Source organism: Lissotriton helveticus, chromosome 5_1 (assembly GCF_964261635.1).
Source record: "Lissotriton helveticus chromosome 5_1, aLisHel1.1, whole genome shotgun sequence".
NCBI lineage: Eukaryota > Metazoa > Chordata > Amphibia > Caudata > Salamandridae > Lissotriton > Lissotriton helveticus.
In genome coordinates this window covers 2,039,194,516-2,039,221,368 of record NC_136065.1, presented here as the reverse complement: position 1 = coordinate 2,039,221,368, position 26,853 = coordinate 2,039,194,516, and the positions used below count along the sequence as shown (strand labels likewise).

Sequence of the window (26,853 nt, the reverse complement as noted above, 5' to 3'; positions counted from 1 at the left end):
AGATTCCACTGGTTCCTGCGAATACCTAGCCCTCTCAGTCTGTAGTAACACCACCCATCTATGTAACTTTCAAATTTTTTACCACCCCCCGGGCACTAACGAATCCTTCACCGACTACCTCATGAGTCATCACAACCAAGTACTACCCCAACACCAAAGACATTTTCCTCAGCGACTTCAACCTGCACTGGAATGACCCCAACGACCCTCATGTCCACACCATCAAAGACCTCATGTCTGATCTAGCCCTGACCCAAGCTTGCCCCCTCCCAACCCACTCGAAAGGGGCCACTCTAGACTGGATCATCTCCAAGGAGACAACCGTCAAACTCATATCGATCGACCCTTGTGATTGGTCAGACCACCATGCCATCACCTTCCTGCTACCAGGCACACGCAGGTCATGGACACCACAACCGGTGCTCCCTAAACGCTGGGCCAGAGACACTAAAAACCTTGACCTCAATGAACTTGAGATTCGCTGCAAATCCGACCTCCCCCTCCCCCCCCCCCCCCCCATCACATCACCTCGGTCAGTGACCTAAATGATCACTACTCTGTTACAATGTCGAACATCTTGGATGAGCTAGCCCCTCTTAAACTAAAAAAGAACTCAAGTCAAAGATAGAAACCCATGGTTCACTGGTTCCCTCAATGATGAGAGGAGATCCCTCCGACAAACCGAAAGAATCTGGAGACAGCACCCCTCGGCAGATCCCCTCAAACTTCTTCGCCAGGCCAGAAATACTTACAACAAGAATATCATCAACTCAAAAAAGGAATTTTACAGAGCGAAATTAGGAAATGCCCAGAACAGACCTCACAAACTCTTTGAGATGGTCAAACTTCAATCGAACAAACTGTCCAAAACAAGGAAAGAAACCCCCAAGTCTCATCTCCTCCGAGGACTTCTCATTTTTCGCAAACAAAATTAAAGCCCTAGATATCGAACTTAAGGCTGCCTCACACCCCCCTCCGAACCTTGACCTTCCAACGTCTCTCCCCTTGCGCCATGGTCCGCACCGAAGAATCAAGCACACTGGTCCGAATTCACACCCTATGATGAACACGCTGTCGCTAAAATCCTCTTAACCCTGAACCCTAACAACCATTTCAACGACCCACTCCCCTCGAACTGTCTCGCGACCGTTGCCAAATCTATTATTCCCAGCTGGACTGCGATAATCAACGCCTCCCTCAGACAGGGATCAATACCGGCCTCACTGAAAGCTGGCCAAGTCCTCCCCATTCTGAAAAAGCAGTCATTGGACCCAGCCCTCCCCAGACAACTTTAGACCAATTTCCAACATTCCTCTCTTGGCCAAAGTGCTGGAAAAGTGTGTCCAAACACAGCTAAGTCACCACATCAACAACTTCCATCTACTCGACGACTGCCAATCTGGATTCAGACAGGGTCACAGTACTGAAACCACCATGCTCCACATTGTCGATGATGATCTTCTAGTCCTTGACCAAGATAAAACCGGTCTCCTGATCCTCCTTGATCTTTCCTCCACCTTCGACACGGTCAACCACGAGATGCTACTCGAACGCCTTAAACTGAGAATTTGAATTTGAATTTAAAAACATTTATTAAGCGCAAATATACCAAGCGGTTTCTTGGCGCTGAGGATGCAAATGAGCCTGAGGGAAGAGTGTGGGGAGTTTAAAACGAGAAAGCTTGCACGAAAAGATGCGTTTTGAGCGCCTTGCGGAACTCAAGATACGAAGGTATAGATCTAATAGTGGGGGGGGGGGGGGGAGTTCCAAAAGGTGGGGCCGAGGACAGCGAACTTCATCCCCCCATTCTTTTTTTCCTGAATCGTGGTACGGAAAGGAGGGACTGGGTAGAAGAACGAAGTTCTCTGGTCGGTATGTATTTTTTGATTTCGGAATTAATGAAAGCTGTGCCAGTTCCAGCTTGGGCCTGAAACGTGGTGCAGCCAAGTTTGAAGAGGGCCCGCTCTCTGATGGGCAGCCAATGCAAGGTCTTTAATAGAGGGGTGGCATGGTGTGATTTAGAAAGACCGTGGATGAGGCGGGCAGCTTGGTTCTGGACCAACTGGAGGCGTCGGAGGGCATAGGCGGGAACACTGTTATACAAAATGTTACCGTAATCTAAACGGGATAACACCATTGCCATCAGGATGGGTTTTAAGGCAGAAAGAGAAAAGAATCTGGAGATTTTTCTGATGGTGCGAAGAGTGAAGAAACAAGAAGATACCACCATACTGATCTGGGAGTGCAGAGTGAGATGTTGGTTCAACGTGATCCCAAGTGTTTTAACTGAGTGGGAAGGTGAAGGGGGGGAACCAAGTGAAGGGGGCCAAAACGTGGGGGTCCAGGAACTGGGTGTACCACCAGTGAGAACCAACTCAGTTTTGTCTGGGTTAAGTTTAAGGTGGTTTAGGTCCATCCAGTCCCTGATGAAAATCATAACTGATTGAAAATTATGGATGGACTCAGGGGAGTGGGAGAGGTTAAAGATGAGCTGGAGGTCATCTGCATAGTTGAAAACAGTGACCTCCAGTTGCTGTAAAGCAAAAATGAGGGGGAAAATGATGTACAGATTAAATAAAAGTGGAGAAAGGGAAGAGCCCTGAGGGACACCGCACTGCACCTTGCATGGGGGGCAGAATAGTCTGCCAGATGGACGGCCTGAGTGCGGTCTCTCAAAAAGGAAGTAAGCCAAGCCAGAGGGCGTCCCCTGATGCCCGCTGCCTCGACACGGGTGAGAAGAATGGAATGGTCAACCGTGTCGAAGACAGCGGACAGATCGAGGAGGACCAGAGCTTGGGGCCGGTTGGTATCCATCCCCTCCCCGAGTTTGTCCATGACTGAGACCACGACCTTCTCGGTGGAGTGGAGCGGGCGAAAGCCAGCCTGGCAGGAAGCCAAACAGCCACTGTCCTCAACGAAAGAGCGGAGGACAGTGGCAACATGGCACTCCAGGATTTTACCCAGGTATGGGAGTAGGGAGATGGGGCGGTAGTTGGAAAGGGAAGAGGGGTCGGCGCCAGGTTTTTTCAGGATGCCGCTTTGTGGTGGTCAGGGAAATGCCTTTACTAAGGGAATCATTGAGGAAGACCAACGGGGGGTAGGGCAAGCTAGAAAAATCTCTCTCAGTATAAAAACTGGGCAAACATCAGAGGGGGAACCGGACTTAACCCGGGCCAACAAGGGAGAAAGGGTTTCCCTGGTCAGTGGAGGTATGTGATCAAGGTGGAATCTGTTGGGTGGAGGTTCAGTGGCGGGGGGGAGGAAGGAGGCGTGGTATGTTAGCCTTGATGGCTGCGATTTTCTCAATGAAAAAATTGTTTAACGAGTCACAGAGGGATTGGGAAGGGGAAGGTTTGAGGGAAGCTCTGTCTGATGAGGCTAACTCGTAGACGGTGGAAAAGATTTCCTAGGCTGATTTTCGGCAGAGAGTATTTTGCTTGAGAAGTAGTTGGTTTTGGCAAGAAGAATAGCCTTTTTGTATGTGTTAAGCCTAAGGGAATAGTGGGTTTTCAGGGTCGGGCAGTAAGCGCGCCTCCAGGTGTGCTCGGCCTGACGCACAGCCATTTTTTTTCCTTGAGGTAGTCAGTAAACCATTTATTGGCGTTATGGGCGCGTTTCACTGTGACACGTCTCAAGGGGGCCACTTGATCGCATGCCCCAGAGAGCCAGACGTTGATGGCAGCTAGCTGGGATGTTGGGGCAAGCTCCTCTAGTGCAGGATAGGCATCTTGAAGGGAGTGGCAGAGGGAGGGCATATCGACCTTATTCCAATTTCGAGCCCAGGTGTTTTTGGGAAAAAAAGGGCGTTTGGCCAGGTTAAGGTCTAGGAAGAACGAAATCAGGAAATGGTCGGACCAGAGACAGGGCGTGATGATCGGGGGTGTCACTGGGACATTTAATGACCAAATTTGGTCCAGGGTGTGCCCCTTGACATGGGTGGGTGTAAAAACATGTGGAATAAAATTTAGACTGTGAAGGAGGTCAGTGAAGTCTTTGGAAGTCGCGTCTTCCGCGGGGTCGGATGGCCAGAAATTGAAATCTCCAAGTACAAGGACATAGGAGTTGTTGACAGCTAGTGTGGCGAGCAGTTCCTGAAATTGAGCAATGAAGTGGGGAGTAGGTTGGGGGGGGGGACGATAGGCAAGGACTCAGGTAAGAGGGACTTGGAAGGAGGCAGATCGCATCACTAAACAGTCTACTGCCGCGATGGTCGGGGAAGAAAGTACTTGAAAGATGTTGGTCGGAGCGGGCGATCAAGGCGACGCCTCCGCCTGCCTTGCCTGCCGGTTGGTCAGCCCGTATAACAAAATTGGAAGAGGGGAGGGCAGCGAGGATGTTAGGCAGGGAATCAGGACGGAACCAGGTTTCTGTCAGGAACAGAAGGTCAGGTTTATGGGAGTCAAGGAACACAAAGAGTTCAGGATGGTGCTTGACTGCCGATCTTGAGTTTAAGAGAAAAGCCGAGACAGTGGACACTGGTCTAGAGGGCGTGAGGGGATCTAGGGGGGAAGGAAGGTTTCCTTCTTGAATCAGCGTGCATTGTAATTTTTGGTATGCTGTAATTGATAGACTCTTTCCTCTCCTTACTGCTTTTACAGAATCCCAGATTGCTGCATCAGATATTTCCCTTGCCAGTCTTTTCTAAATACTGAGAAATAAGATTTTTTATTTTGATGAAGTTTGAGATTTTGTAAAGGGTGTCAGTCAACATCCATCTCTCCTGCAATGTGTCCTCGTTTCCCATCATCCTCTTCAACTCTAGAGGCACTAGGCAATTTAAGGTCATCGCACATAATTATGGTCTACAAGTCCCTGTAGAAATGTGCTGGTGTGTCAAAGAGCTACTGTTCTGGCAAAACAGGGGCCAATTGTTTACCCTCAGTTTTTACATCTCTTACAAAAAGGCTAATTCCCACTCAGTCTCAAAAAGGCTGGCCAGATCGAAATCCGGTAAAAGAGGGGAAGGAATAAGCAGGCCAGCAATGCCCATGTGCAGTCAGTGATCTCTCACACCTACAAGTAGCAACGGACAACTCCAAGTGGCCCGATGTTCCCACACCTAGTAAAACTACAGGTGAAGGCTCTGCCTGACCTCCACTCACCCCCCTCCAGCTCCAGGGGGTTGAGAGGTTGTAACGGGGTGCAGAAAATTCCCTCCTCCCAGAGTTGTCAAAGCCTCCTCTCTCTGCAGAAGCCATTTCTACCTCCCATTTAAACTATGCACATGCTAACAGCAGGTGGTAGTACTTAGTGCATTTATCTCTGAAATTGGGAAAAACATTTGGAAAAAGTAACTAATTAATTCCCAATGCCAGGTACAAAACATCTTAGTGGCTGTATTTAGGTACAGGAATGCAGACAAAATGAAGATTCAGGCCCACTGTAAACTCCCACCCAAATCACGCCGTAGCTTAATGATTGCCTCAAGAGGATTGTCATTCTTGCATATCCAGCCCTAACGTTAGAATGTAAGTTTTGTAAAAAAATGTTTATTTCTCAGCTGCAGCACTAGCGAACATCGAAGACATCTTTCTAATGGGAGTACCTTTTGACAGTAGTGTTTTCCTACACCCTCCGGTTAACTGCCAGGTCCTTGTGAACAGGAGTTTCTATTAACTAGTATATCATCATTAAAAGATTCCCATTTCCACCTTTCCTAATAATGACAAAGGGACAGAGGAAATATACAAGTAAATGATGTTGCAACAAAAGATCTGTTACAAGTGCATAGTGTAAAGTTTTTCACAAGATAAATGAGGTAGGCTCAAGAAAGACGGAACAAAATGAAGACTAGTAAACGTCTAAATAAAACTGAAGATCAATAAACTGGGCAACAATCTAAAAACCTAGTTTTCTTAGATATGGCTAGGAGACCCGACTCCTCAAAACGGTGCCTCATCTCTTTCCCCGAGGCTCGAATTAGGGACTACTACCTGCTCTGTGAAAGTAGTCGTTGGTGTTGAACACTGTGGTGAAGAGGCCAAAGGGGAAGGCACCAATGCCAAAGGACATGTGAAAGCCGGTGTCTCCAAAGCTTTGGAAGCCCTGAAAGACAAGGAGGGAGAGTTTTAGTAAGGCGAGTAACATTATGCACTTGTACAGTTTAGTGATAGTCAAAGCAGATAAAGAATGTAACAGCTGTCACAGGTGCTACGAATCCACAAGGATATCTCAATCAATAGCTCACCCCTCTGCTCTCTGGCTCTGGCCTCTGTCCTTGAGGTCGTGGTGGAGTCTTTAACCTGTTGAGTGAAAAGACAATTTATGTCAAAGATGAGTTTATCATAAAACTAAATGTGATACTTTCTCCACTCATATTATTTTGGCTCTGATCCAGTGATTATGACAGGCAGTGCCTGCCTACAGTACAGTCTTCCAATTATCAACAAGGTGGGCATCATGAGTAGCCTCAAAGTACCCCCAATGCGCTTTACCTCGTCCACACTGGAGCCCGTGCTCCTACTGTAGAGGGAGGGCAGCAAACAGTCTCCACGCCGACCCCTGCCTTGGTAAATTAATTGCAGCACCCACCAGAATAATACCACACAATGCCTTCAATCTGGGCACCACAGATTAGCAACAGATGTTAATTACTACTGGCATGGACGCAGGACTACCAGTTCAATGCCCAGAGCTTGACGAAAGACCAAAGCACCATGCAATGTTGGAAACTTAAGGTGTAAAATCAACGGATCAGTATGGCACTAACCTGAGCAGTGCTCAAAATGTAAGAGGTGAAAGAAGGGGGATTAGGAACAGCAAACATATTCAACGCCATGTTTTTGGGGGATGAACAAGTGGTCCCGCTCTTCCAGCTAACGCCTGTTCTTTAGTTCCACTGCCTCATACTCCTACCCTGCAAGGGTCCTCCTGGTGGCTCTAAAAGGGATTCCATGTGTTGTCCTCCTTGTCTTCGTCCCCAGTCCCCATGCTCTCCACTTCTGTTTGATTCTGGCCTTTTCGACTGTGCAAATAATTCCCTCTTGGGATATCCTCAAGCAGGTTGGACCGACAACACAGTACCTAGTGAGCACCTTACAAGCAACCACTATGAACAAGCATCAGCAAAGTCAATAAGTCTCACCTATTCAAGAGCTATTGGCTTTGCCAATGTGTTTTAGTCATGTAGAGTGTAGTAGAGTGTCAGGGTGGAGTGGCGTAGTGCGTCAGAGTAGAGGAGAGTGTTGTGCGTAGAGTGGAGGGGCATAGAGTGTTGAAGAGTGGCGTATGCATGGGGTGGTAGCACATTAAATTGAAATTACCATTACACGGGTCTTACTAATAAAAGTATACAACACACAAATGATATGATGAAATGTCATCACCTAGTGTATTGTTTTGATTGTATTAAACAATTTGTTTCCACATTTCATAATTACAAAAAGATTTGCTCCTTTGTGCTTCCCTAAATCTGACGTAGTCTGAAGTATCTGCACAGATCATTTAAATTGTTCTGCACTAGAAAAATCCTTTACTTTCACAACAAGATTGTCACAAATCGTCTCACTATGAAGTCAGAGAAAAAACGTAAACAACAAGCTCCCTCAGAAGACAGAGCGCCTGACAATTGGCCTCTGTCTTTGAATGCACTGCAAATGTGACAAGATAAGAACAGGATCTAAAGGCCTGTCTATAGAAAGTGAGCTCTGGTGGAAGGAGAATGCACAGGAGGGGCAAACTCAAGCTGGACTGCCTAAAACAAGTAAAGCCGCAAATAGAAAGGAAGCAAATGTGAGTTACAAAACACCAAGCCAATGGAAAGCAATTGACGGCATACATTCCTAAAAAAGCTTTCAGAACGTCCCCCAAGATGTCGTTAGCAAACCAGAAAGCTGTGCTGTCCGTTAGGCTTTGAACTAAAAATCCCGTAGGGGAGGGGGAAAAATAAGAATGTTGCTCAGAAGCTGTCATTTTATGTTACAATTATCCCCTCTGCACTCTCTTTCGGGGCTACTGATTTACCGCCCGCCGGGAACACCAGGTAAATTCCCCGGTAGCCTTATGGATATTATTACTCAAACAGCTATTACATTACCGCCCCCAACTTTCTCATTGTGGGAGACCTTAATCTTCATTTTCGAGACCCTAGCGACTCGACCGTCTCCGAACTCTTAGCTGATCTCATGTCATTTGAGATACGTTTAGTCAACTCTGAACCTACTCATGACAAAGGACACCTCCTTGACCCAGTTCTTACCACCATAGCATCCCTTACCACCAGTCCCCCTCTCCCCCTTCCCTGGACTGACCACTTCCTAGTACCCATCTTTTGGCACCTGCCCACCCCACCCAGACAACAAATCAAAACTCGGATCTCAGACAGACGATGGCACAAACTTCCATCAGACATATGGGCATCTGCTCTTACGGTGTCCACTCCTACCCTGACCTTTGACCCTGCCATTGCTGATGAGCAGTATAACTCGTGGATCACTTCGTCATTGGACGAACTCCTTCCTAAAACCACAACCTTTAAACGAATTAAAAGAGTGGCCCCAGCTCCCTGGTACACTCCTGAGCTTAATCTCCTCCGGAAGGAATGTAAGAGAGCAGAACGTTCTTGGAGAAAAGATAAAGTAATTGGAAAAAAAGTCGCATATCGCACCTGCTTAAAAAACTATAAAATGGCTCTGCGTAACACTAAGAGTAGTTTCTACCAGGAAAGAATAGCCAACTCCGCCTGCTTGGCAAAAGAATCTTTCACTATTCTAAAAGAACTTTTGTAAGTCCCAGATGTGGCTCCAAAGCATCCACCTGATCCCAAAGCAGACGAAGAGAAATGTACCAAACTGGCCAAATTTTTCGAGGAGAAAATTCAGAACATCCTCGTTTCCCTCCCGGCAGTTAATCACAGTACGGCTGAAGAATTCGGTACGAGCCTAAACCACACCACCCCCCACTTAAGCTCCCTCGGGCCAGTCAGCATCGAAGAGGTGTTAGCCACTTTGGATTCCATTAAAAGCGGCTCTCCCAGGGACCCTGTCCCTCTACGCATCCTGAAAAAAGTGGCCCTCACCATTGCCCCCCCCCCCCCTCACGCATCTCATTAATGCCTCACTGCTTCAGGGAAAAGTCCCTCCAGGCTGGAAAGCGGCAGTAGTGAAGGTATTAATGAAAAAACCTTCCTTGGACCCTTCAGAATTGGCCAATTACAGGCCAATCTCTCTTCTTCCCGGTACCAGCAAAATTGCCGAAAAGCTGGTGAATAAGAAACTGTCGCAATTCCTGGAAACCAACAACCTGCTTAAATGTTCACAAACGGGTTTCCGCCCAGGGCAGGGTACCGACATCACCCTGCTCGCAGCAGTGGAGGAGGCCAGAGCCCTGCTAGATGCAGGAGGATCAGTGGCAGTGATCCTCCTGGACCTCAGCGCAGCCTTCGACACTGTCAACCACCAGGTGCTGATCGAGCGACTTAAGAGCATCGGTGTTGAGGGCATGGCTCTGAACTGGTTCAGATCATTTCTTGATCACCGTTCCTTCCAGGTCTGGGAGAATGACGCCCGCTCCCCCGAAACCCTCCTCCAATGTGGTGTGCCCCAGGGCTCATCATTAAGCCCGACATTATTTAATATCTATATGTCGCCATTGGAGGAGGTTGTTACACCATTCGGGGTGAGGATCATCAGCTATGCTGATGATACACAGTTAGTGGTGTCCCTATCTCACCCGAACCAGGAGCCATCAGACCTTTACAACTGTCTGGTAGAAATTCAAGGTTGGATGAATAGGTCATCTTTGAAACTCAACGGTTCAAAGACGGACATTCTCCTCCTTCGCCAGAAAGGGCTCTCTCTCCCGCAGAACATCTGGCCCCCGGTTTTGGGCGTACCCCCTACTCCCAAGTCAGAGGTCAAAAGCCTGGGAATATGGATTGATAAAGATCTGACTTTTGCGACACAGGCCACAAAAATCGCCGGGACCTGTTTTGGGCTCCTTAAAGCCATCAGAAAGATTCTGCCCCTGCTTCCCCCCATTTCCCAGAAATTAATAATCCAAGGCCTTATCATTTCAAGGCTGGACTTTAGTAACGCCATTTACCTGGGCGCTCCCGAGGCAACATTCAACAGACTGCAGAGAATCCAGAACGCTGCAGCAAGGATTCTCACTAACACCTCGATAAGATCTTCCGCCAAACCAGCCCTGAGGCAGCTCCACTGGCTTCCAGTGAGAGAGAGAGTGGCCTTCAAGGCTCTCTGCCTGTCATATAAAATCTTACAGGACAAGGGACCGCCCATCCTAAAACAATTTATCAAACCCTATAAAGCCCCAAGAGCCCTTCGTTCGGACCATGAAAACCTAATCACTATCCCTAAAGTGAAGAAGGTGCGGACGGGCGGACGGCGTTTCTCCGTCAATACGGGCCGTCTATGGAATTCCCTCCCCCGGGACCTCAGGATGGAACCGGACTACCTCCGCTTTAGGAAACGGCTCAAAACACACTTGTTCCCCTGATCTCCCCCCCCCCTTTTCTCCCCTCCCTCCTGAGCCACCCTCTGGTTAGATCGGATCTTAGCGCTGGGATACCTACGGGTGACTACGCGCTTTACAAGACCCAATAATAATAATAATTATTCTATAAAACTGGCAACGCTGAACAAAATTAACAATTCAAACACTGGAGTTTTGTTCAGTTATCCCTTTTAGAAATGTGATCAAATACATGATAGCTAACAGGAAAGGGGTAGTCCTAATTTTTAAAACTGTATAAAGCCACAGTGTGATCCATTATCAAAAAATAGTGGAGAGACTTCTTCGGTTATTTGCAATCCCATCACCCCCCTTTCCCCATTTTAACACCTAATTCCAGCTAGAACATAAGTGACAAAATATGTTGTTATGGAGTGGCTCACTAAACCACAGCACCATTTTAAGTATGTTTTACCTGTTTACTAGGTGCTTAATAAACATTTCTTTTCATCACATATTGACGCACCATAGAACACTAATGCCGAAATATGTTTACAGCTCGCAAAGTGGTGGGTTTGGAGCGTTGTCAGGAGAACGCTCGGCGGTAGCTCTGATCTTCGGGATGTGACGCGGCGGCTCCTGGGAACTGGGTGACACACTCCCTCACCAGCGCGACGTCCAACAGCAGTCCAGTGTTTGCAGGGAGCAATGGGGGCCCGAAATTCCGGCTAATAGCAGTTGTCATGAAACGAGCTATGGGTGCACCAAACCACTGACTTTCACAAGGCATGTGCGGGCAAAGGAGGACGCAAGGATTCCATGCAGGTGAGATCATTTTAAGATGGCCGTGAGGAGGGAGCACTCCATCGGAGCTCCGAACACCGGGATCACCTACACGGTGTAAATCCCAGTTTGACCCCCGCCATCTCCCCCCTAACAAAGAACGAAGACTCACCGGGCTCTAGACCAGAGAGGGACAAGCCGGGTTCTCGCTCCCCCATATCCAGGAGGCTCAGATACTTCACACGGCTCCCGCCTCCTCCAGGACTGCAACGGGTGCCTCGGAGGGACCCGAGACCAGCGATTCGGGCAGCAACCTCAGGACGTGCTCCATTCGTCCCGCGAGTGCCCCTCCAACATGTGACCCAGGAGCAGAGAATGAGTCGGGCACAGACGACTGCAGGGAGCGAGGTGGGAGCCGAAGAAGAGCTCCGTAGTGCCCGTCTTCAAGATGGCCGCTCCCAGCCCCGAATATCTGTAGCGCCCCTTTTGGACATGCAGCCCAGACCTGGGGAGGCCCGACCTCGGATTCCTCAGACCCTAGGTCTTGGCCATTTACCGCTGGCTTTGAGTTGTGCACAGTTTGAAGGACTCGCTCGGGATCCCCAGATGGCTGACCTTGCGATGGCCGTCCCCCGGGACTGATCTCGGAAGGATGATCCATGGCGCCTTAGTTCGAAACTGTAGCCCTGATCCAAGGATGCCTACCCTTGACTCAGAGTACCCCAACGCGCCTAAGAGTCGCTCTCCATCTCCCTGCACCAGAGTCTCATGGCCACACGCTGCTGCGCCGCAAAGTCGCATGGGGGATTCGGGACAATGGTGAGGTTTCCCGGTTTGGCAGATTTCTTGAGGATTTGAATGAGAAGAGTGTGGGTGAGAGGGAAGGAAGTGTGCAGATATGCACACTGCCTGAGGATCACAATGAGCAAATATATAAATCTTCCCACCATTTTAGCTTAACAAATATAGGAAGAATCACTCAACCCACATTAGATGGCGCCTCCCAGAGATCGGAACTGAGAAAAACAATACTAGAAACAAAAAGAAGACTGCTCTATATACCAATGCAAAAACACCCTGCAAAACGGGCAGACATCTTCAAATGGCACATTAATCATTAGCAACCCTTCGAATTCGGAAACAGTCACCTGGAAACTTTGGGAACAAGCTCGTTAACAAGAAAAACTCCATATTCCCCACAACTCTAAATTAGCACTAATCAGAATTTATTAACAACATTTTACTTGTCCCCGGACATTATTTGGATTTTACTTGTCCCCGGACATCGGATGGTCGGGAGCTTCTGACACTGTGGGCGCCGTTCCTACCGGTCATAGCAACACAAGATTTCTGGCGTAATTCTCACCCGTCGTTTTAACCTCAAGATGGCGCCTGAGAAGGAACGGACCTGCTTTTTGAATGCCTCGCAGCAGATCCATGGGAACTTTTACCGATCTACTTACCCCCTACCCCTCCCCGCTCTACTCCTCTCTTTCCTGCTACTGACATTTGCCCTCACCTGTCCTTGCCCTAGTCCCCACCCTGTCTACCTGTGAATTTCGCGCGTCATTTGAGAGCTAGCTATTTAGTCTGATGCCCGATGGAGCTACCTGGGTAGCTATACAGGAGACAGGTTGGGGATTCCCTCCTTGGACGTCACCTACCCAGTCGGTCTTTAGCCAGACTTCCTTGCGTCTCTCCTGTCGTCTCTTCCCGCATCCTCCCTCTATTTATGTCTCTCCTTCTCTCCTCTCTCAATGTATTGAGACTGAACTATTTTGTCCGATGCCCGATGGAGCTACCTGGTTTAGCTATAGGGGAGATGGGCCGTGGATTCCCTCCTTATTCGTCACCTACCCAGTCAGCCTTTAGACAGATTTCATTTCGTCTCTCCTTGTTGTCTCTTCCCCAATCCTCCCTTTCTCACCTTCCCTGTCCCCTCCCCTCTACGCTCCATTTATTTTGCCCTCCTTGTTATTTAAATGTTTCCCACTGAGACCTAGCTATTTGGCCAAAGCCCGGTGGAGCTACCTGATAGCTATAGAGGAGATGGGTTTTGGGACTTCCCCCTCGACCGTCACCTACCCAGCCGGACTTTGGGCAGACTTTCCTTAGTCTTTCTGCCGTATCTCCCTCCCACCCTGTTTTTCTGTCTACCTCTTCCCTCGACACTTGAGACCGAACTACTTTGTCTGATGCCCGATGGAGCTACCTGGTTTAGCTATAGGGGAGATGGGCCGTGGATTCCCTCCTTGGTCGTCACCTACCCAGTCGGTCTTTAGACAGACTTCCTTTCGTCTCTACGGTTGTCTCTTCCCTTATCCTCACTTTCTCACCTCCCCTACCCCCCACTTCTTTTCTCTCTCATTCTCTCCTCTCCTAATGTATTGCTGATTGTTTGATGTAATGTGTAATTGTTGATATTTTTCTGTTACACTGTTGAACCACATTGTAGCATTTCCTTTCGTCCCTACTGTCATCTCCTCCCGCATCCTCCCTCTATTTATGTCTCTCCTTCTCCCCTCTCTCAATGTATTGAGACTGAACTTTTTTGGCTGATGCCCGATGGAGCTACCTGGTTTAGCTATAGGGGAGATGGGCCGTGGATTCCCTCCTTGGTCATCACCTACCCAGTCGGTCTTCAGACAGACTTCTTTTCGTCTCTCCGTATTGTCTCTTCCCTTATCCTCCCTTTCTCACCTCCCCTGCCCCCTCCACTACTTTTCTCTCTCCTTTCTCTCCTCTCCTAATTGTATTGCCTATTTTTTGTAGTTATTGTGTAATTTTTGAACCTTTTCTGTTACATTGCTGATTCTCATGTAAAGTCCTCCGATACCTCTGGGTCTAGCCAGCGCTATATAAAACTCTTTAAATAAATAAATTCATTATAGGGTGGCTTACTAAACCACAGTGCCATTTTATGTATGGTTTACCCGTTCCCTAATGGCCAAATAAACATGTCCCTTCGTCACAGATTGACACACCCCAGAGATAACCTAAAGCACCACAGGTGGGCCAGCAGCCCAGTTTGAAGACATCTGGGCCAGGTATCTGCAATTCTGTGCAACCACTGGACAATAACAATCAATGACAAAAAAGAACACAATGAGACTCATAGAATAGTGTGCGTAGGAAGGATTGCTCTGTGCGTGTGTGGCTCTCTGTGCGTGTGTGGCTCTGTGTGTGTGTGCGTGTGTGGCTCTCTGTGCGTGTGTGGCTCTGTGTGCGTGTGTGGCTCTGTGTGTGTGTGCGTGTGTGGCTCTCTGTGCGTGTGTGGCTCTGTGTGCGTGTGTGGCTCTGTGTGCGTGTGTGGCTCTGTGTGCGTGTGCGTGTGTGGCTCTCTGTGCGTGTGTGGCTCTCTGTGCGTGTGTGGCTCTGTGTGTGTGTGCGTGTGTGCCTCTGTGTGTGGCTCTCTGTGCGTGTGTGGCTCTCTGTGCGTGTGTGGCTCTGTGTGGGGCTCTGTGTGTGCGTGTGGGGCTCTGTGTGTGCGTGTGGGGCTCTGTGTGCGCGTGTGGGGCTCTGTGTGCGCGTGTGGGGCTCTGTGTGCGCGTGTGGGGCTCTGTGTGCGCGTGTGGGGCTCTGTGTGCGCGTGTGGGGCTCTGTGTGCGCGTGTGGGGCTCTGTGTGCGCGTGTGGGGCTCTGTGTGCGCGTGTGGGGCTCTGTGTGCGCGTGTGGGGCTCTGTGTGCGCGTGTGGGGCTCTCTGCGCGTGTGGGGCTCTCTGTGTGTGTGTGTGTGGCTCTCTGTGTGTGTGTGTGTGGCTCTCTGTGTGTGTGTGTGTGGCTTTCTGTGTGTGTGTGTGTGTGTGGCTCTGTGTGTGTGTGGCTCTCTGTGTGTGTGTGTGTGGCTCTCTGTGTGTGTGTGTGTGGCTCTCTGTGTGTGTGTGTGTGGCTCTCTGTGTGTGTGTGTGTGGCTCTCTGTGTGTGTGTGTGTGGCTCTCTGTGTGTGTGTGTGTGGCTCTCTGTGTGTGTGTGTGTGGCTCTCTGTGTGTGTGTGTGTGGCTCTGTGTGTGTGTGTGTGGCTCTCTGTGTGTGTGTGTGTGGCTCTCTGTGTGTGTGTGTGTGGCTCTCTGTGTGTGTGTGGCTCTCTGTGTGTGTGTGGCTCTCTGTGTGTGTGTGGCTCTCTGTGTGTGTGTGGCTCTCTGTGTGTGTGTGGCTCTCTGTGTGTGTGTGGCTCTCTGTGTGTGTGTGGCTCTCTGTGTGTGTGTGGCTCTCTGTGTGTGTGTGGCTCTCTGTGTGTGTGTGGCTCTCTGTGTGTGTGTGGCTCTCTGTGTGTGTGTGGCTCTCTGTGTGTGTGTGGCTCTCTGTGTGTGTGTGGCTCTCTGTGTGTGTGTGGCTCTCTGTGTGTGTGTGGCTCTCTGTGTGTGTGTGGCTCTCTGTGTGTGTGTGGCTCTCTGTGGCTCTCTGCGCGTGTGTGGCTCTCTGCGCGTGTGTGTGTGTGGCTGTGTGTGTGTGTGTGTGTGGCTTTCTGTGTGTGTGTGTGTGTGTGGCTTTCTGTGTGTGTGTGTGTGTGTGGCTTTCTGTGTGTGTGTGTGTGTGTGGCTTTCTGTGTGTGTGTGTGTGTGTGGCTTTCTGTGTGTGTGTGTGTGGCTCTCTGTGTGTGTGTGTGTGGCTCTCTGTGTGTGTGTGTGTGGCTCTCTGTGTGTGTGTGTGTGGCTCTCTGTGTGTGTGTGTGTGGCTCTCTGTGTGTGTGTGTGGCTCTCTGTGTGTGTGTGTGTGGCTCTGTGTGTGTGTGGCTCTGTGTGTGTGTGTGTGTGGCTCTCTGTGTGTGTGTGGCTCTCTGTGTGTGTGTGTGTGGCTCTGTGTGTGTGTGTGTGTGGCTCTCTGTGTGTGTGTGTGGCTCTCTGTGTGTGTGTGTGGCTCTCTGTGTGTGTGTGTGTGGCTCTCTGTGTGTGTGTGTGTGGCTCTCTGTGTGTGTGTGTGTGGCTCTGTGTGTGTGTGTGGCTCTGTGTGTGTGTGTGTGGCTCTCTGTGTGTGTGTGTGGCTCTCTGTGTGTGTGTGTGGCTCTCTGTGTGTGTGTGTGGCTCTCTGTGTGTGTGTGTGGCTCTCTGTGTGTGTGTGTGGCTCTCTGTGTGTGGCTCTCTGTGTGTGTGTGTGGCTCTCTGTGTGTGTGTGTGGCTCTCTGTGTGTGTGTGTGGCTCTCTGTGTGTGTGTGTGGCTCTCTGTGTGTGTGTGGCTCTCTGTGTGTGTGTGGCTCTCTGTGTGTGTGTGTGGCTCTCTGTGTGTGTGTGTGGCTCTCTGTGTGTGTGTGTGGCTCTCTGTGTGTGTGTGTGGCTCTCTGTGTGTGTGTGTGGCTCTCTGTGTGTGTGTGTGGCTCTCTGTGTGTGTGTGTGGCTCTCTGTGTGTGTGTGTGGCTCTCTGTGTGTGTGTGTGGCTCTCTGTGTGTGGCTCTCTGTGTGTGTGTGTGGCTCTCTGTGTGTGGCTCTCTGTGTGTGTGTGTGGCTCTCTGTGTGTGTGTGTGGCTCTCTGTGTGTGTGTGTGGCTCTCTGTGTGTGTGTGTGGCTCTCTGTGTGTGTGTGTGGCTCTCTGTGTGTGTGTGTGGCTCTCTGTGTGTGTGTGTGGCTCTCTGTGTGTGTGTGTGGCTCTCTGTGTGTGTGTGTGGCTCTCTGTGTGTGTGTGTGGCTCTCTGTGTGTGTGTGTGGCTCTCTGTGTGTGTGTGTGGCTCTCTGTGTGTGTGTGGCTCTCTGTGTGTGTGTGTGTGGCTCTCTGTGTGTGTGTGTGGCTCTCTGTGTGTGTGTGTGGCTCTCTGTGTGTGTGTGTGGCTCTCTGTGTGTGTGTGTGGCTCTCTGTGTGTGTGTGTGGCTCTCTGTGTGTGTGTGTGGCTCTCTGTGTGTGTGTGTGGCTCTCTGTGTGTGTGTGTGGCTCTCTGTGTGTGTGTGGCTCTGTGTGTGTGTGTGGCTCTCTGTGTGTGGCTCTGTGTGTGTGTGGTGCCAGGTGTGGCAGCAGAAGCCTCCCAAAAGAATTGCAAATAATCCCACCGAAAAGGAAGGCGGCACACCAATTCCATCCACAAGGTTTTATTTGTGCAAAACAACGTGTTTTAGTCGGTATGGCTTCTGTCAAGTTAGCGTATTGGACCCAACATACCAATAAATACGTATGACATAATGAACATAGAAAAAAATATCTCCACAGACATAGAAAAACATTAAATGTCTCGTAGTAGTCCATTTTTAAATCTCTACAATTCTCTAAACGTGATTCATTCGAAGTTAAATGAATATTCTAAATACAGAAACATGTTTTAATTAAATTACATTGTTTGGCAAAATTGCTCTCGCTTTGGACAACAATGGACACAGTAAAAATACTCGACATTTAGTCCTATCAACTGTTGTTTTCAACATCTATACGTAATGTCCATTATATTCTAAATTGATGGGATCATCGGTAGCCAACAAATTCATTTGTTTTGATCTATAAAAAGTGCATAGAGTGACGAAATTATAACCACAAATTTTACAATCTTAGGACAGCATCTCAAATTTATACTCATTTATCCATGTATATCCATATTGAGAAAATAGGATTCATTTTACTGTTGTATATATTGAATCATCTTCACAATGAAATCAAAAAATTTATTTATCTAATATCGGACAAATGTCCCATTGCAAGACATGGCTAACAATTCATCATTGTAAGATTACTGTTTATCAAATATCGAGCAAGTGCCCCAATAACTAATCAAAATGTAGGGCACATGCCCCTTAATATCAGATTCAGATCATAATTGGACTTGGTGTGTATTATATATATACAACATGACTCGAAGAGACAGCACTTGCAGAGACCTAAATATTACTAGTTCAAATATCATAATTATGCAACAATATTCGTATTGATACAGTACTGTATTGCAGCAAGTATATAGCGCTTTATGCCTCATGTAGAGACCACAAAGCACTTTCCAGGAACCAGGAGAAGATTAGTAAACTCTTCTGAACTGCATGGATAGTTTACTGGTTTGGTGGATTGGAGCAATGCATAAAGCTGAGTGTATGAGGTGAAATAGCAAGCTTCATATCTATCTATCTTTATAAGTGAAGTCTGTGGGCCACTTCGATCCATTAGCCTACAAAATGCAATTGTACCATAGACATCCATTCAGTTATAAGGGTGTCCATAGTGAAATAATGGCATTCAATTTCTTATGGGAATGAGAGGTAAAAGAACAGAACATCAAATTACACTGCCAACGTCATTCTATAGAACAGATATGTTCTTTCAGGTATGGGGAGACATCTCAAACCAGCTATGCAGCACAATTATAACCCTGAGAATGAGGACATGGAAGGAGAGATCTTAAGTTCACCATTAGCTCCGAGAATGTATTTTCTAATGGACTAGTTAATTTATTGTTTGTATTCTAACACGTATTGATCTGTCTTTAGTGCTTTGTGGGACAAATCTCAGAAAGCAATAGGAACAAGTAACAGGAGAGGATGAACTACTCTCACCAGATACAGGACAAGTTCAGATTTTTGTGAAGGATTCAGGGTGGGTGTATGCCCCTTCACAAGGTTGCCTGAACTTCTATGCCAAGAGAAATAGCCCCTTCTTATTCTGAATCATTCATGTGCACAATCCCTCTACTAACCTTGGATCCTGCTGGCTGGTACTCCCTCTGCCATAGAGTGGAATAACTTTATCCCGGCTGATCCCAGCTTTGCACACAGGGCACTCCTGGCGGTCCGGCCGTGTCTCGAGCCACTACAAAAAGAGAACAGAATCACATCCACTGCTTGGTACAAATAGCAGGAGCACATTGACACAGAAATATAGGCAGCATAACACACCCAGTACTAGGCAGACAGACAAAGCAGGCATACATCCGGGCCCTGCAAACCCTACTTTACCCTCCCACAAAATCATACTGCTTCAACATGGTTATGTCAAGTACTTGGTTCAGAAAAGGAAATCTGTCCTGCCTGTGTAGAGGTAAGTGGAAATTACAGGCCACGTCCAAGTAATGTGGGGTATTATTATGATTGCTGAGGGTAAGTATAAAAAGCAGGAGTACATCCAACATTAATTACAGACAGCAGGAAAATATTCAGACATAAACAGACCACACGTTTAGCGCGTACTCACAAAAAAACACACTTACACACTTAAATTGCCTAAGATAAAGAGGAAATCGCTATTGTCTTGTCAGACCTTTCAACCACATCACAATTAGGCTATGCTGCCTGCCCTCTCAACCCCACAAATTCCAAGAAACCTGGACAGATCTGGCACTGTTATGTTATGTTATTTTCTGTGTCTGTAGAGTGCACAATCAAATGTGAGGGTATCAGGCGCTGAGCAGGTGTGAGGGTCCAGCCTAGCGTAGGGTGAGGGGGGCAATGGAAAAGCGAGTTCTTCAGCTTCTTGTGGAATTCAAGGAGAGGAGTGAGTGGTGTGTAGTGGGAGAAAGTTCCATGCTTTAGGGGTGATGTACTTACCTGGTGAAGACATGGCCAACTGTGAACAGGAAGCAGGGTTTAAAGGAGAGAGAGGGGGAAAAAACGTTAATACATTTGCAAGATACAGCATTAATACATTAAATACTTTAATGTCAGTGGTACAGCCTTAGAAAATACAGTGAACATCTTTACGAGCATTGTTGCTATTTGACTTTTGCCACCTAGTTACTGATTTTCATGCGGGTTTGCGGTTAGATTATATACCCAACTGCTGATTTAGCCAGTGCCAAACTGACCTGGTCCAAAAACAGCACTCCAAACCCCAATTTGTTGGCCAGTACACAGACAAATAAAATGGCAAGAAGCCTGAACTCACCTGTCACTGACCCACAGAGGGTTTTAGTGTACATCGTTAGGTAAACTTAAAAAACAAAAACGGAATTCCGGCAGAAAAGTTTACAAAATTACCTTAGTAGAACAGAAAAGATGCTTTACAGTGCTATCGATCTTTGAAGGGTAAGAATCAGCCAGTTTTGGACTGTGGAAAATCACCACCTCAAACATACTGGCACTCAAGCGGAGATGTTCATCCTGCCGTGGAGTATTTTAGGCCCCAATGGCATCAATTCCGTGTCTTACTATATAAAGCACATCTTCTCAACTAGAGTCAATGTTTCAGTGAAGACAAATCTCACCCGAGACAGCTGAACTTGTTCGCCCTCTGAAATTACTAAAACCTGCTCAACGGCTTCATTAGCTCCTCCTTTCCTCCAAGAAGGAAGGCCCAGGCCCAGAATGCTTGCAAAGCACTACAGGTTATTGTTAAAGAGTTAAAGAAGAGAATTTTAGTTAAGCATCCAGTTTTCAGTTTCATTTCAAATAAAGCTACAGCAGTTTGGTTGCTGATACAATAAAGAGTGTTTCTGCATTCACTCTGCGACATGGCCAGCTTTAATGCATCTCCGCTAATGTAGGGGCTGCCGTCAAGAGGAATGCATTGGAAATGATCAGATTACTAATCGAGGACCTTCATTAAACTGAGAGCTAATCATGCCAGTCCTTGATTTCATTCCTGTGCAGAGTATTGGCCACAAGACTACAGTGTTCAATGGACCCTCTTGGTTCCAGTGCAAGGGATAATGAAGTCACCTGAATGTCTCAGCAATCTGAGGGACCAAACAAGGATACTTCTCTCAGGGTAACCTCTGTTGATGCAAGGACTGCGACAATGAAGAATAGGACTTGGAATGAAGGATAAAATTATGGCGAATGCTCTTGGTTACTTCCTATGCTAGCTATCTGGACTGAGCCTCAAACACTTAAATGTGATTCTTTTTTTTGTTCTGCAAGATGTCGCTCTAGTTGTTGGTTAGAAGGTATCTTCATGTTCTACTATACAATCTGACTGCGACTGACAGTCGAGCTGACAACGCATTCCCACACATAAAAGCTGCAGAGTTCTTTCAAGCAAAGCACTCACTCATCAAAGGTTCTCAAAAAACAGAATTTCCGGAAAAATAGCTAAGCAATACGTAAGTTCACATGGTGATTGTATTTATTCACGTCACATGATGATTGTATTTCTTCCCGTCACATCTATCACTGAATGAGCACTGGCATACGACCATGACTTGTCAGTAAAGATATTATATCGCTGCCGCCTACATATAGAGGGGAGCAAGAACATGTGTGCATTTTTCGGCTACACCTGTTGCCCATATGTTAATGCTGGTGGAAGGTAAATAAGGAATCTTTCATGCACTTGATAGGCCACAAAAGACGCAAAAAAAGTATCGCCACATAACCAATGATTTGGTCGGTCGTTCTGTTCTTCATTCTTCAATGATTTTCTTTCTCGGCATTTAAGGTACAGTGGACAGAGTCTACCTAAACTATGCATACACTGAGCAATCTGTCCCTACTATATAAGGCACCAGTTAAATACTATAACGGCAAAGTAACCTTACATCGGGATCTCAGCTACTGCAGCCGGAGATTAACAGCAAACATGCTTACCAAGGATTTGCAGAGATTAAAGATCAGAAGGGATTTCTGCAGGTTCAATACAAGTGCAGGCAGACATGTGTACATAACTGGCCTAACTTCGATTAGGGTTTGCCCTAGGAACTAGATGTTTTTAGGACGGTCTCCTGTAGAACTTGGAGCATGACCCTACACGGGAGGAGATGAAGTTAGATGCTCCACAATTGTTAAACATAATTAAGTAGGCCTTTGTGATTGCCCCGAGAAGGAACAAAAAGCTGGCAGGCAGAGGGCTAATTTAAAAGCTGCCTCAATTGGCCCTTTAAGGAAATGCATCAAGTGCAATTCTTCTATTAAACCAGTGTCCAAGTCCCCAACAGCTGAAGACTGAGGAGAAGGCAGATTGAAGAGGAGAAAAAGGTGAAGGGTTGTATATCTGTCCTTGCTTCACATATTGCAGTATTCGCTCAGTTAGCTTTCTTGGCACATTCCAATACCCCTCTCGTCACAGCGCCAACATATGCAGATCCAAAGGGCATCGGTACCTCTACAAGCACTACTTTGCCAGGGCTGGCAACCACTGGTGCTATCATACACAACTCGACTGTTGCACAGGAGACCTTATTGGGATCACAGGTGCCGCTGCTGCCAGGTTCAGGGACCCCTGTATATCACTTAACTTAAAGTCAAAGCCCTTGATATATGTCACACATCCGTTACTCAGTACATGGGATCCCTGTATTTTACATTTAGGCCAGAAACAGTTCTAGTATTTATCTAGGAACACCCCAAGTATGTGTGTTTGTGTTTTAAAAGACATGTCTTGTACCTCAGGATAAACGAAAACATGAAACCCAGTAGAAGTGGAAAAATATTGGAAGTGTCTCACGTAAGCAACCACCAATAAGCGATTAGTAGGTTCTCACCAATTTGCTCACTTTTTCATCATCTGCAAGTTTCCTAAGTATACAAAGGAGCCAACAACCAAAAAAGTTTGGAAGAATGTTGTATGTGTGTCCTATATAACTCTGTTGTGTGTGGCACACATCTCAAACACTCTGCTGGGTCACCATAGAGGGAGGAGAAAGATCTTCCTCACAAAAAATAAGGGGATCCCATGTACTGCGCAACAGATGTGTGACATGTATAAACGGCTTTGGCTTTATGTGAAGGTTTGAGTGGAGGGCGGCCTTGACGTTGTTCCCTTGAATGCTCCTTTTTGTGTAGAGAGGACCCCTATATCACCCTGTCCATAATGTCAGTACATAGCATCTTAAGTGAGCATTGCATGTTACCAGGTCCAGTGCAGGGTCTTCTCACATACACACTATTGGTCTGTACTGGGGTACAGCTAGAGAATGGGTAGTGAAACCATACAAATGAGTTGTGATGCTCCACATTCCACACAAAGGCATCCCAAGTCTATGCTCGCAAACTGCTAGGTGGCACAGACACACTTGGGTCCAGAAAATACCACCGAACAACAAAAAGTACAATTTAACACCTTGGAGTCCAACAATGGGCCGGTGGGTGTCTCAAAAGCAAACTAGGTGCACATGGGAAAGACAGTGTAGAAACCGGACAAACAGAAAGACACATACATATACACACACACACACTTTTCTCTTGCGAGACCCATCATTACTGATCACCTTCAATATCTGCAAGATAGTGCCAACTAATGCAATCCCCGACCCACAGAGCTTACGGATACATTCCATGCCCCCCACACAGCCTGTCATTCAGCAAACTGTCTATTTACACATAATGGAGTAATTTTGTTTAGAGCGGTTAAAGATTATCTTTGTACAAAAGGTCTGTGGCAGATTGTTATTTTTATCCCAAACTGAAAAATCATGCATGGAGTGACGGATGTCCTACCATACCCCACGGTAGGGCTATCTGAACATACAATGCATCGGCCTTGCTGGCCTACCACCAACCGTCCCTTTATTATTGTCTTTATCACTAGGACAACCTATTGGTTTCCTCTTCAGCAGTACAACAGAGTCTGCACTAAGAGAAATACCACTATAAAAGCCAGTATGACCGTAAAAAATACAAATCATACGGTTATAAGAACACTCATGCAGTAACAGAAATGTATATGCTTAGTAGATATTTAAGCTGATGAACTAGCGTGATTAGTCAAACTTTTAAGGGACTTTTCTATATACAGAGCACAACGTACTTTAAATAAACGATCAATGCTCGCTTAAAGAAACCCATAATAAGAACAGTTCTTGAGACACCACCAAGAGTTTTCTATTTATGCAACCACAATTTGGATTATGCATAAATTAAACAAGAGAAGCAGAGAACCTCACCCTGGCCATTCTATACACCACAGACCCCTCCATATAAGATTCATCCATTCAAACATCTATCCTATCTTCCCCCACTAGAGCTCCATGGTTAGACTCTACCAGAGTCATGCGTCACTCACTCAGCCCCTTCACTACCTAGCCTCTCCCCACACTGTACAGGATCTCCCCCATTAGACCGCTCCCCCCCAAACCTTCTGGTCCACGAGCTCACTGTCAAGAGTTGCTCACTGTACTTCGTCCTTCCGAATCCTCATATTCCAGCCTCTCCCACTCAGACCCAGACTGTCCAGTCCCTCCCTCCCAGACCCCTTACAGTCCAGTCCCTCACTCACTGACCCCTTACTGACCAGTCTCTCCCTCCCAGACCCCTTACAGTCCAGGACCCCTTACAGTCCAGCCTCTCCCTTCCAGACCCCTTACTGTCCAGCCTCTCCCTCCCAGTCCCCTTACTGTGCAGCCTCGCCCTCCCAGACCCCTTCCTGTCCAGCCTCGCCCTCCCAGACCCCTTCCTGTCCAGCCTCTCCCTCCCAGTCCCCTTACTGTCCAGCCTCGCCCTCCCAGGCCCCTTACTGTCCAGCCTCGCCCTCCCAGACCCCTTACTGTCCAGCCTCTTCCTCCCAGGCCCCTTACTGTCCAGCCTCGCCCTCCCAGACCCCTTACTGTCCAGCCTCTCCCTCCCAGTCCCCTTACTGTCCAGCCTCGCCCTCCCAGTCCCCCTACTGTCCAGCCTCGCCCTCCCAGACCCCTTACTGTTCAGCCTCTCCCTCCCAGGCCCCTTACTGTCCAGTCTCTCCCCAGACCTCCTACTGTCCAGTCTCTCCCCAAGACCTCCTACTGTCCAGTCTCTCCCAAAGACCTCCTACTGTCCAGTCTCTCCCCCAAGACCTTACTGTCCAGTCTCTCCCCATCACACCTCTTACAGTCCAGTCTCTCCCCATCACACCTCTTACTGTCCAGTCTCTCCCCATCACACCTCTTACTGTCCAGTCTCTCCCTATCACAACCATTACTGCTCGGTTTCTAGCTCACTGTTCAGTCTCTCCTTCTCAGACAGTTTACTGTTCAGTCTCGCCCTCCTAGACTCCTTCCTGCAGTCCCCTAACGACTCTCCACTGTTCAGCCTTAGTATCCATCTCAGTTAATTTTCTCTCCTCGTACCTCACTGTCCATTCTCTTCCTCTCAGATTCCTCCTAATCCAGTCTATATGTCTCAGGCGCCTCCCTGCCCAGTGTCTCACAGGTCCCCAAATGTACACTCTCCTCCTGTCGGGCCCCACTACCTCTGCTTAAAAAAAAACCTCACTGTCCAGCCTTTCCTTGTTCCGCCCCCGGAAGAAACCTAAAGGTACTACCACGCGAAGGTATGTCCACTACCATAAACCCATACTGGACCAGTCCACCTCTCACACCACACCTTATGACACTACCCCTCATGCCCCGCGGTCTAGTCACTCCAGCCTGAGAATGCTGTCAGGCCATCCCACCTCAGCCAGCCACTCCTCTCCAGACTAATCCATGGTCAGCCCCAGGTCCTGTAACCCTGTTTGTCCCTTGGGAGCCACTCTTATCCCGTTCTTCCTCCCACAGTACCAGAAGAGGTGTCCGCAGAGACTGATCACCGCGTCCCGGGCCGTGTCCAGGCAGATATTGCATTCGAAGGTGGCTCCCGCGCTGCCACCCGCGGCCCCGGCCCCTCCGGGCTCTCGCTCCCCCGGCTGCCCATCACGCTCGGTTCCCGACGCCATCTGACCAGACTGGTATCTCGGTTCCAGTAGCTCCGCCCACTGTTACCGAGTGTTTGTGTCATTGGACGTATCACAACGATCACGCCCCTAGTGCCGTTCTACGGCCAATAGGAATGCACGCTCATTGAAATGAGGGTGAATAAAGCATCTTGATTGGTTGAGTTGCAAGTCGGCCTTCTCCGCCACTGTCCAATTAAAGACACACCGACGCGGCCCTTGGACGTATGGTCTCGCCCTCTGATGCACGGGCGCGGTAGGCCCAAAACAAACCTGTGGCTCTGTCAATCAGTCGCGTAGGCACTCCCATCGGAACCTATCGCTACCTGCACTGGCTTGTTCTCTAGAGGCCCCGCCCACGTGACGTCACCCGCCACACAGCGGGCTGGTACGAGATGTTCAGATGGTAGAGGTGGAGAGAGGACAATGCGTGTGGGGGTCAAAGGTAGGTTTGGAAATACAAGGCAACAGTTGCGCCATCCTTTGATGGAAAATGTAACATTTTCCAAGTCACATGAAAGAAATCTACAATGCTACTAAGGACAGAGCTGCGGGGATTAATCATTCGACTGTACAATTGCCTAGTTATAAAGAAATTAAGTTTAGATTCCATTTACTTAGCAGTTTTATATAGAGCGATTTCGAACAGAAGGTATTGGAGCTTTTTATAAGAGCACCAGTTGCATTACACAAGGACACATTCATTTTTTGTAGGCACGGGGAGATTAAGTGGTTTCCCAGAATACAATATTATCTAGCATTTGTGACAATAAGGACGCTGAGGCAGTAATTCTATGGCATGACCGGAGGATCAGATTGTAGTGTCCTAGCATGGGCACGTTCTAGTGTTCAGGAGTGTTGTATCATACTTTACACCCACCCACCACAGACGTCATGGTGTCACATGACGCTGCCAATAAAAGGGGCCGAGCGCACGTGCTCGCGGCCATTCCCACTACCCCTAACTGGTGTCTGTGTGCACATTATTGCTGCTGTCCACCATGCGGGCCTAGGGCCCTTTCCAATTTTACACTGGCGACGAGGCCGGTAGTGCAGCCCATGCGTGCCACTACCCACAGCTCCTGCAAACACAACAATGATGGACAGAATGTGGATCAATGTCACACATTCACCCCAGTCCAAAGATCTGGGCCCAAATCCATCGTTTTTCCACTCCACACCACCCTGGGTTAGACAATGGCG

General features: G+C 48.0%; 1 protein-coding gene across 2 annotated transcripts in view; it reads right to left on the bottom strand.

The window, feature by feature from the left end:
- Positions 1-25,691, bottom strand: part of RNF5 (ring finger protein 5) — a 36,631-nt gene extending 10,940 nt beyond the window's left edge. The window contains exons 1-5 of one of the 2 annotated variants that reach the window (XM_078645852.1): positions 25,499-25,691; positions 19,638-19,656; positions 18,791-18,903; positions 6,188-6,242; positions 5,931-6,045 (exon numbers count right to left, since the gene is read on the bottom strand). In XM_078645852.1, coding sequence (XP_078501978.1) covers positions 5,931-6,045; positions 6,188-6,242; positions 18,791-18,903; positions 19,638-19,656; positions 25,499-25,653 — 457 coding nt within the window. In that variant the 5' untranslated portion in view covers positions 25,654-25,691. The remainder of the gene's footprint in view (positions 1-5,930; positions 6,046-6,187; positions 6,243-18,790; positions 18,904-19,637; positions 19,657-25,498) is intronic. The other variant, XM_078645853.1, reaches the window with a different exon arrangement.
- Positions 25,692-26,853: the final 1,162 nt, after the last annotated feature.